Source organism: Parambassis ranga, chromosome 10 (genome assembly GCF_900634625.1).
Source record: "Parambassis ranga chromosome 10, fParRan2.1, whole genome shotgun sequence".
Classification (NCBI taxonomy): domain Eukaryota; kingdom Metazoa; phylum Chordata; class Actinopteri; family Ambassidae; genus Parambassis; species Parambassis ranga.
Window position 1 is genome coordinate 16108423 of NC_041031.1, and position 11605 is coordinate 16120027.

Genomic DNA, 11605 nt, shown 5'->3' on the forward strand with positions numbered 1-11605 from the left:
AAATCAGTCATTCCATTTTTTATTCAGCCAAAGTTTCGTCCTCGAACATGCTTCGATTTGAACAGTCGAATAATTGGCTCTTTTATCTGAGGTCTCTTAAATTGTCCCTCTATTCAAATGATTCATATTTTAAGAAAAAAGAAAAGTGACTGCACAAAAGTCTGGTTCTGTTCTATTTGAAGGTTTGTATGTATAAAAAAGGCTTGTTGGAGTACAAACAGAAAGATTTACTTCCAAACTCTCCTTCAGGATTTGAGAAGCCTTTTTTGTGTTATGATGGATTTGAGGCAGCTGCCATATAATATTGCCTTAAAGCTGGTAGACAACCTCCATAGTGTAAAATGTAAAAGCTGTCAGAGCTCATTCAGTGAGTTCTTTTGTTGTTTCGTGATGACAGAAAGTATCTACAGTTATCAGTAGACCCCAGTGGAAAAAAATCTGAGCACTTATTTCCTTCTGAAGCTCTTATTTGCACCTTTAAGTGTCTTATTGTTCCAATTTCATTTTATTTATTTGTTGTCACTTCATGACACTGTTTCCTGTTTGAATGTAGCACGTTTTTAGTTTTTTTAGGTCCTTTCACCGCATCGACAGTGCTGTGTAAATGTGTAATATAAAGTAGAGTTATTGTGCAAAGTGTTGAAATAACATGTGTCCCTCTTTTAAAGCCAAGTAGAAAAGTGCCACAGAAACCTTGAAACAGGTGGATTCTGTCATTGTGTTGCTGTGCTGAATGTGAGCATTGGTTTGTATTTACTCCTCAAAGTGGCTGTAATCAACACTGTGAAACATCATTCACATTTTTACAAATATAATAGATTCTGTTGGTTTTTTATTTAAAAATAAATAATATTAAGCACTGAGGCTGCAAATCTATCTATCTATCTATCTATCTATCTCATGAAACCTGAAAGACTGTTCACTTATTTTTACCGTAAATATTGTAGTAGCAGCAGGCCAGGGTGGACCATGCCATCTTATAGACAGCAGAGACGTCCTGCTGTCAGTTCTGAATAACAGGATGTGACTCTTCACTGTCTGATTTTTCGGCTTTCATGCTGAGTTGTGACTACAATCCAGTAGATGGCGCTGCGCTTACAGAAATGTTGTCAATCAGTGAAAGTTTTATTTCAGCCAAAATAATAAAATTATCTAAAAATAATCTACAGTAATTTTAAGTCAATGGACAGGTCTATCTGCAGGAAGAAGGCTTATCCTTTAAAATGAGTCTATGAGTCAGACTCTGAAATGATTGATTTCAATGTATTGATCAGTCTGGTCTGCATTCTCTTTTCTGATCCGTGTCAGACAACTCTCTGCATCTTATTGTTTCGCAGGCTTTTCTCTACGTTGCTGTGCGTGCTGTTTGTCTACTGACAACTCACGCACAAAGCACCTTGTGTGTGTGTGTGTGTGTGTGTGTGTCTGGAGGAGCTTCGGCTGGGTGTTTCTCTTTAATTCTGCGGCATCGCTCTCGCTGTATGCGGGCCTGCTGCTGTGGAGGAGGGCGGGCCGTCAGCACAATGAGCAGATTTTGGACAGTAAACTAAATGATGCGACATGAACGCGGCGTGGACTCTGGTTTCAGCAGCACGCAACTCTAACGCGATTTGCATTGATTGAATTAGGATAGCATGCAGAGCTTGAAGTTGAGCAGGAGCTGCCTGCAGCCTGACCTCGGGTAAACCCTCAGAGGCTCCACGGACTTTGGAGATATTCTGCAGAGGTGTTTTTTTTTGCGCAGCACGGAAACTCTGGCGCAACGCGAGGGGGATGATCCCCGCTGATAACTTGCGCCACTGAGTTGAAGTACAACCATTTAGGGGGCACAAAGGCGCCCCTGTTCTGCGGTGCAAGATGATGTCACTGATAGATCTGGATGATGATCAGCGATGGGTGCCCACTCATGTGAATGTCACCGTCCTCCGGGCAAGGGGACTGCGAACCAAGGGCAAGCATGGCAGCCGCTACCTCTACACCATCATCCAGGTGGGGAAGGAGAAGTACACCACCGGGCTGGTGGAAAAGGCGGAGGTACCCGAGTGGAACGAGGAGTGCTGCTTTGAGCTGCTCCCCGGGATCCTGGAGGACGGCGGCCGGAGCGCATACCCCCATGGAAGCGGGGACCTGGTCCTCACGGTGATGCACCGTGTGCTCATCGGACTGGACGTCTTCCTCGGTCAAACCATCATCCCTCTGGATCGGATATTTCAGGAAGGAGCGTGTCCCAGAGATGAGTAGGTTGTGTTTTATTTTTATGACAAACTTGAGAGACAGAAGTGATGTGTCATGTGTCTCTATCAGATGATAAAACATTTAAATGACATCCAACTTTCTACGCACTATTATTTATTCAGTGCGCTATTTTGGGGCTAGTTTCCGCCTCACGTTGCGCTGATTATCAGTCATGTGCGTCATTATTTACAACCTAAAACGCAGCAGCTCAGCGGAGAGTTCGGATGTTTTGCAGCATGACACAGGAGTAAGAGAGAGGAAGCTGCCAAAGCTTGAACCCACAGACTGATTCAATGCTGGCTCTGTGGACTGACATCCTTCACCAGGCTGCTCCAGCAGCAGCTCCCAGAATGCACTGCAAATCAACAGGATGAAATGCAGTTCCCAGTGTGTGGGTTCACACAGGAAGACTTCCATCTTTGTGCACAATTTCACACATATTGTCTCTTACTTTTAGGACACATCAAGGTGGTGGCCATGCAGTTTTAAAAAGCATCATGCCACTGTGGTATGTAGCTCTGAGTGACATAACAGGCAGTTCACTTACTTTTTACTGAAAGAAAACACAACCAAATGTGTGACAGGGTTTAGGAAATCTTCCAATCACTCAATCGTAAATACATTCAGGAAGCATTATCTTAACAGTCACCCTGTAATTCAGTCTCAAGGACTTATCATCCAAACAGGTCCACGGGGACATGGTGGCAGCTTTTTCTAGCAGCATGATGAAAAGAAAGATAGACCCTGTCCTGGAAGGCGTGTCACCATCACAAGAGTCCACTAATGAGATCCAATGACAACCAGCAAAAGTTGTCACAAGTGATGGGGCACAAGAGATTCCTCCTCAGCTTTATAACAATTGAAGAGACTTGGGTCAGAGACAGGGGAGGACACCTGGAGTTTATCAGTGTGATTGCCTGGGATGTAAAGAGAGTGCTGCAGGTGAACTTCCTTCAGAAGGCTCATAGGCACCTTTAACAATGACCTCTGGAGGAGAAACTCAAGAAGAACACAAACTCTTCCACCTGTTCCCTTAATTTGTCACCCTCAGATCCCTTCCCCAAGTTGGTGGAGGAGCTCAGTGGGCACCACTTTCGCAGTGATCCTAATGGTGCAGCTGTGAATGAGGAAGAAGATGTTTGGTACAACTTGAGTTAACCACATGGAAACCCTGCTTTCACTCTGGGCCACAGGTGACATAGCTGGACTAGTAGTAGTACTAGTATTATGTGAAACACTCCCACTATCAACACTGAGGAGCAGAGTGAAGTAAAACAATACAACACATCTGGCTTTAATTGTGGTTCCTCCGCCCTCTCTGCACTCAGTGGAACTCTGGATTCCTGCTGTTGGTTTTGGCTCTGTCACATTTTCTCTCGTCCACTCAGAAGACTCAGAGGCAGGGACAGCAGGAGGATTTTATTGGCTGACTCCTCATATTCTTTTTTTGTTGTAATTTCAACATTCACACAGGTGTGGGTGGGTGGACCTGGAGAGTTTTAGCTGTGATTTCCTGCTCTGAGGTTTATAAAACTGTTTGTCAGATTTTTTTAGTCCCCTCAAGCTGTATTTCCAGATTATGTAATATGTGACGAAGTTTGCCTGGAGGGAGTGAGTGCATTTTCTTTGTTCCATTTTGTCACAGTGAACAGCAAAAAAGCACAAGCTCTGATTTGTGAATAGATATCATTACTCTGAAAATATCCTGCTCATGTGCTGCATCATGTTTATGTAAGTCTGCGTGTCACATTGTGGGCTTTCCCTGGTTTTTCTGCAGATGGTTCAAGCTGAACTCAAAGGCAGGAAGAAAGGAGAAGGAGCGTGGGGAGCTTCAGGTGACAGTCCAGTTCACTCGAAACAACATGACCGCCAGCATGTTCGACCTCACCATGAAGGACAAACCTCGCTCTGCATTTGGCAAGCTGAAGGATCGTGTGACAGGGAGGAAGAGGGGAGACGTGGAGTCTTCCTCAGCCATCGTGCCAGGCCGCTACGCCGCCCTGTCAGGATCCGTGGGACAGCCGTTTGGAGAGGAGGGGGGCAGGCCGGTGGAACCACGAGATGTGGAGATTGCAGAGGAGAAGAGGAGCAAGGTGAAAGATTTCTTCAAAGGGAGGCTGCGAAAGTCGTCAGACACCAGGTCGTGCTCCTCGTTGGCTTCAGAAAGCAGCGTGTCTTCCATGGCCAGTGATAACCTCGGGCCTCCACCCAGCCTGGACCTGCTGTCAGACCCTCCAAGCTCCCCTATCTACACTAGCAAAGTGAGAGTGGACACCCACTATGGAGAGACAGACTTAGCTAAAAAAGGTAGGCTTTGACACCAGTCACATGCAGGACACAGGACATTAGTACAGGTTAGCCACCATGCTAAATGAAGATGACTTCATATAGACAGAATCACATAAAACAAATATTACACAGGTGTTTATCGACCAATGTCTTGTGTCTGTGCAGAAAGCTACAAACAAAATGAATGCTAAATATAATAAGTAACAAGTATTAGTCATGGAGTTTACATAAAATAAGCTTTTATTGATCCCTGGGATGAATCAAAAAGAAGACAAGGTACAAAATACTAATAAAAAGTTAAAAAAAACACAGATGTAGTCCTATGTCTGATGATCAGCAGTCCTTGAAATCCCTCCTCTAGTGGACAAGAAAGTAATGTAATACGCCTTTATACCATGTCCATTGATTATCATCCCCTCTAATTCTTGAGTATTTTTAGCAGTATCATCAGCTCATTGATTTAAATTCATGGCTGCAGGCTTTGTTTAGGTGTTATGTTCTTTCATCACTTTTTAACTCACAGCCCAGCACCAAACAACAAACAAAAATAGCAGCTAGCTGAGGAAATAGCTGATGTATCTTGTTGATGATGATTCTGTTGGAGACCAAAAATGGAGCAAAAAGGAAAAAAAAATCAAGCATTACAGCTCTAGGGCAAAAAGGGGGATACAAAACGATACAAAGAAACTGATTATCATACTCATTAATATGCAAATTCAACATTTTTTCTCAGTTTTATCTGATATTTTAGAGTGGTAACCCAGTTCTTCTTTCTTTCTAACAGTGCTCACTAGTCAACACACCACAAAAGTCCTCACACACAAGCGGGCCTTCAGCGATGAAGCTAGTAAGATCACTACAGCCTTCCCTCGAGCAAATACTGCAGTGGAGTCTCTAAAGGGTCAGACCATGACTCAGTCCCAGTCCTCCCTGTGCATAAATGGAAGCCATGTCTATGAATCCGAGCCATCGACTCCAAAGAGCTCCGGGGCTCTGCCTTCCAAGCTGGTCCTGCTGGAGAAATGCTCCCCGCTGTCTCGCTCGCTGCAGAATCTCACCAAAAAAAGTGAAGACAAAGGTTCCTTTGCAGAAGGCCGACGCTGGTCCTTTGACAAGATGAAGAAAGAGGAAAAGGAGGAAGAAAAGGAAGCTCGGCCGTCAACTACTCCAATTCAGCAAGCTCAGCTAGGGGGTTGTCCCGTGCAGGCACCCACCGTCCCCACAGCAGCTGAATCACCTGACAAAGGCAGGAAGTTAAGAAAGACGTTATTCTCTGGAGGGAGGAGTGATTCTCTCCCTGCCAAGTCCGACTCCAACCAGGCTGCTTCGACATCTGAGGGAAGACTGAGAGGCTGGTTTGGCTCCGGTGACTCCCAGAACAAGCCGAGGTGAGTCAGGGTCTTCTCGGGATTCACTCACTGTTTCTATCCAGGCACATGGGAGGCCTGCATTCACGTTGGGTGTCCAGTGTTTTGCTCCGCTCCCTGCTCATTTGAAAATGGAATTGATTTTACAACCATTATCATCTCACACTATATTTTCCACAAATAGCACTCCTGTCATTCTCCTTATCAGTGTGTGTTTCTCTGTCAGAGGTTTTGATTCGAGGATGCGAAGAGAATCATTCCATGTTGATATGAGCTCACCCAACAGAATAGCTGCAGTGCAGGTGCTGCTTGAATGGCTGCATCAGTTTTTTTGTTTGCTTGATTATTTTTGCAAGGGTGCTTTGCTTCTTTTAGTTCACTTTAAGTTACTTTTTTCATACGTTATCATAAAAATAAATTAAATTGAAGTTAGCTGTCTCAGTTGTGGAATATCAGCTTGTTTTTTGGTTGTGTTTTCTGTTTGTGTAAGAACGATGTTCCCCATCTGGTGACCCGGCACATCATTAACTAAGAGGACTATTGTGCCCTATTTTCCTCCACAGGCTGGAAGTTTCTCCTAAAGTAGAAAGCAGCTCAGACGTACCCCCTCCACTCCCTCCACGCTCCCCTGTACACCCACAGTCCCCCTCTCCCTCTGCCTCCCCCTCTGGTCATACCTCACCTGATGACTGCAGTCATACCAATCTCTTTACCCCTTCCTCCTCCCCCATCTCCCCGTCCAATCCTTTTCTCCCACATATGCAGCGCAACCCTTTCTTTGAGGAGCTCATAGCAGAAGACTTGCAGAAGTCACCTCCTCTTGCTCCCCGCTCCTTATCTGCCTCATCACCCTTTCATTACACCTCACAGCCTTACACTGCTTCTGAAGTTAGTGCTACAAATGTGGTTTCCATAAGGCGAGAGCGCCCCAGACCAGTAGCTAGGCAGATATCACTTCCTGCGTTATTACCCAAAACAGTTGCACATAACTCCTCTCCACTGCACTCTGCCCCACCCTACATGTCAGAAAGTGCTGCAAGTGAATGGGAGGACTCATTCGATGCCTTCGCCTCCAGCAGGCTCAACTCACCTAAAGCCAGTCTTCCTCAAAAACACCGGAGAACCAGCCCACCTTCATCACGTAAACGTAGTTACCCTCCAGTTCACACACAACAACTGCAGAACAGTGAAGAGGAGCTTCCACCTTTACCTCCGAGGAGACTTTTCAGAACCCCGGTGAATGAGATTTATTCTGACGGCTGGCTGCACAGAGGTCAGGAGCTAGCTGTCCATAAAGAAGCCTACCTCCTGTCTCAGACCGGCGTCGCCTCACTACAGCATGGAAGAGACGGAGAGTGTAAAAGATCTCCAGACCCTCACACAAGCAGCGAGGTCTCCGACTCCCTCAGCGTCCACTCACAGCCAGTCAGAAGCATCACCTCTCCAGGATTCCTGCCTGAAGAGAAGCTCAAAAAGTTCAGATATGAACCTTTGGAAGATGAGACCGATTGCTGGGGAGGGATGCTGTTTGAGCAAGATCTGTATGGACGACTGTTTACGGAAAGTTATAGACAGTCCAAAGTCCATCGTTTATCACTGAACGCTGAAGAAACTGTGATCACAGCTAAAAACCCTGGACCTCAAATGCTTCTTGAGAATGAGCCATCTGTTACTGACCTTTTGAAACGGTCATCTACGACTCCGTCAAAGAAAAATGTAGAAGATGTTTCTTCCACTCCAGTAGAGGAGACAGAAGAGACGAATCCACCAGAAAGCACATGCATGAACAATAACATATCTTTCTCTCTAACTTTAGGAGATCTGAACCTGAATATGAACAATACAGACTTTGGTTTTATTGATTCTGATGCATCTTCTCAGTCGGAGGGAACGGACACTCTGAAAAGCATCAGCAGTTTCCAGCATGAAGATTCAAAGATAGCTGTTTACCATGAGAAGACCACGCCTGAGGATCTGTTCACTTTAAAGGACACTTACATACCTGAGATGAACTCCTCCTTTGAGATAACTTCCAATAAACTCTGCAAAGTATCTCCAGTTTGCCAAGACAACTGCAGAGATTACCTGAATAATGTGGCCCCACGTGGTCACTCTAACCGGGAGGTGGCTGCTCTGACATCACCTGAATTTGGACCTGAAAGCAGAGAGGTAAAAAGTATTGACGATGACTTTAAAAAGACACAGAGGGACTGTGACGATAATGGAAACCCCCAAGACAAGCTAGCCAATCCTAACCAGGCATTTTCAGGCATAGTTAGTGCACGTTTCAGACCAAAGGCAGCGCCCCAACAGAACAGCAGTGACAGCCCAAACAGCCGAAGCAAAAGTGGAGACAGAGAGTTTGAGCAGTTTTTATCCCTTGTTCAGAACATTTCAGAAGTTGGTGAAGAGTCGCCTCCAGGTCAGCCCTCTACATCTTTAGATAAACAGGCAGAGTTGTTGGAAAGTAGTACCAGTAAAAATCAAACACATACACAAATATCTTCAGACACCAACTGTGTGTCAAGAAAACTCTCTGAGATCAGCTTTGAAGACCTCCACGCAAAAGTATCCCCACACTCGAAAACCCCTCCCAGGACAAAGATCGGAGAATCTTTGCCTGAACCCTCCTCTCCCTGCACCCCTTCTGCACTCTCCCTGTCAGCTGACACCCCCGTCTCTTGCCCCTCCATACATCCCTCGAGCTCAGGGCCGAGTGCTGGAGCCAGCACCACGCTGGCCGTGGCCCCCTACACCTCCTCCTTCTCCACCTCCTCCACCACTGCCCAGCCCCTGGTCGCTGCATGGCACTCACATTTGCCTGAGGAGACACAGCCAGCAGCTAACAACCTGCCCCATCAGGAGAGCAGGTGAGAACCCTCACACTAGGACATGAAGGTATTTTACAAGCTGTGCTGAATTGGAATAACAGACATGATTTGCACTAACAAAACATGTAATTGGGATTGTTTTTGTTTTGGTTGCTCTGGTGGTTTGGTTTCCTGCTGTCTTGGCTTGTTTGATGCATTTTTAAGTTCTGCCTTTGCATCCAAAGTGTTGGATGGATGGTTCTTGCTGCATTATTCTCGGCTTTGCTTCACATTTATGTTCTTCACCTCATGTTTCAGTTTCTTCTTGAGTGTTGTAGCTTTTTGCATTCGTACTCTTTGTTCTGCCTAAATTCTAGTTTTGCTGCTATTTTGGCCACCTGCTGAAAACCTGTGAGTTATTTAACTAGAACATGCTGTTGTTAACCAAACAGGAAGCCTCCATGTTCAACGTGTTTGAACGTTATATGTTCAAAACTTTGCGAAACAAGAAAGGCAAATAGAGTCATTTTGTTTTGACCAGGCTTGCACTGGTTTGACAGTGAGTCAGATCAGTAACGGTGACGTCTTATTGTTTGACTGAACATGAAGCAGAGTGCTTGTGTGGAAATGCTCGTGCTGACCTCTTTATTTTGCAGACCTCATCCAGTGAAGCCGCTGACATCCAGCCAATCAGAGAAGAAGGAGGGTCGTTCTGTTCTGGAGAAGCTCAAATCTACCATCCACCCAGGGCGCACCGCCCACCATGTCACAGCCGAACCTGAGAGGACTCAGGTACTTTATGAGTCCTTTATAACATTATGTACACATCCTTGCATGTTGTGACAGGACAGCCTGTCTGCAGCTGATGGTTCTTATCACTGATACATGCATGACTTCTCAGTGTGTTACAGGAACAGCACACATGTATGATTGCAGCTGTTTCCTATCAGCTCCCTGTTAAACGGAGTCAGCCTCCAACACCTGGCAGAGAAAGCCTGATCCCATTACTTTTCTCCAGTCTGACATAATCTTTGGCCCAGATAAGATTTTTCCCAGGTCTCAGCACCACCTTTTAGTTTCACCTGAAAATGAACACAAGTGGAACATTTTCCTGATTTTCACGTGATAATAAGATGATTTTTTTGTGGATATTATTACCTCACGTCTGACTCGTTTTTGTGCATTTTTCTCCTAACATTTAAATTCATTCATGAGGATTAAAATGACCTCACTCACTTTTCAGAAGGTATCCTCAATGCTGTGTGCAAACTGCGGAAGAATGAAGTTAATAACGTGTCATACTAAATCATAGAACACCATTAGGGTGCAGATGAATGCTTCCACGAGCATTTATTAACACCAGCAGTGCACATTGTGTGAATATCTGCATTGCAGGAGTATAGCTTCATCGTTTCCTGTGATTTACTTCATTCTTTTACCACCTGCATCTGTAGATATGTTTCTAACCTGCCAGTCAATTATCGTATCATTAGTTGGTATTACTTACTCACTCTGATAGATTCATCAGTTTTTTCAGCTTTAATTCAGATGAAGATATTTAATGCTTTTAAGATTAAAGCGGTGGTTTCCATGCTTGTGTATTCTCATAAAACGCATCCGCTTTTTATGAGGTTTTTTTATGGTTTTGTCTCTCTCACATCTCACATGGAGTCATTTTAAATGATTTAACAGCTCAGCAAAAGATCAGACATTCAAGATAAAGATGCATCTGCCATCCCTGCATAAAGGGAGTACAGAGCAGCTCCCACTCCAGCAGCCAAAACATGCTGCTCTCTTGCTCTTTATATGCAGATATAATATAACAGTCATCAGAGCCAAACCACTACTTTACCTTTGACTACATTTACCTAATAATACTTTCTGGAGGTGGATGCTAATCTTCGTTTTTTTGCTCTTTAATGTTATCCCTTCCAACATGATAATAATGAGTCCACAGTCGGCTCACTTTAAGCGTGATTAATTTCACTTAAAAGCAATCAAACTGTCAGAAATAAGCAGGATTTGCTGTTTCACAGTTTTAGAGATTATGAGACATGCTGATTCGCTGTTCTGTTGACTTAGCATAGACACTTCAAACAAGGTGAAACTCAGCATCTATAAAACCATCAATATGAGCTGGCTCAGCTGTTTGCCCTGCATTGATTGTTATGTTCAGCCTCTCCGCTTCATAATAAACATATAATCATATAAAGGATCACTGTGCCATTTAGAGGACATTTTCACTCATAACTTCTTCCTCCTCTCTTGTCAGGAGGTGTCTGTGGACCGCTCGGCTCAGTACCAGCACCTGACCAACATGGAGCTGATCTCCCTGCTGCTGCAGCAGGAGATGGACATGCAGAAGCAGCAGGCGGCCTCCGAGCGGCAGGAGGCGCAGCTGGAGAAATGTGAGGCCGAGCTGAAAAAGGTCAAGGCGCAGGTCCGAGACCTGGAGGACTACATAGATAATCTGTTACTGCGGATCATGGAGCAGACGCCCACGCTGCTTCAAGTACGCTCCAGACACAAGTGACCACAGTGTTATATTGTGCTTTTGGTGTGTGATGTACGAGCCTCTGGAGTATTGTTTCCTAGAGAAATGTTATTATTATAATTATTTATGGATGGGAGTCATTATTCTAGAGGCTGTTACAGTCAAACGAATGCGCCACAAACTCATCCAGGTCTTCTCACTGCTAATACTGCCCTGTTGATGTAGACACGATATTACCCAACATGCATGCTGTTTACCCTATAAATCTGGCTCAGCATACTCAGACAGAAAGCTTCTATCAGAGCAGGTGCAATTACTTTACCCATGCTTACTAGAATAAGTCAGCATAGTCAGCAGAAAGTCACTGCTTTTGCACGCTTGAAATAAAACTCAGTGTGAAGCACATTTAA

General features: G+C 44.8%; 1 protein-coding gene across 1 annotated transcript; it reads left to right on the forward strand.

The window, feature by feature from the left end:
• The first annotated feature begins 1805 nt into the window (after positions 1 to 1805).
• Positions 1806 to 11234, forward strand: rab11fip5b (RAB11 family interacting protein 5b (class I)). Its single transcript, XM_028416959.1, has 6 exons — positions 1806 to 2237; positions 4013 to 4542; positions 5309 to 5912; positions 6455 to 8761; positions 9358 to 9493; positions 10974 to 11234. Exons 1-6 carry the CDS (start codon positions 1858 to 1860, stop codon positions 11232 to 11234), a joined length of 4218 nt encoding a protein of 1405 aa, XP_028272760.1. The 5' UTR covers positions 1806 to 1857.
• Positions 11235 to 11605: the final 371 nt, after the last annotated feature.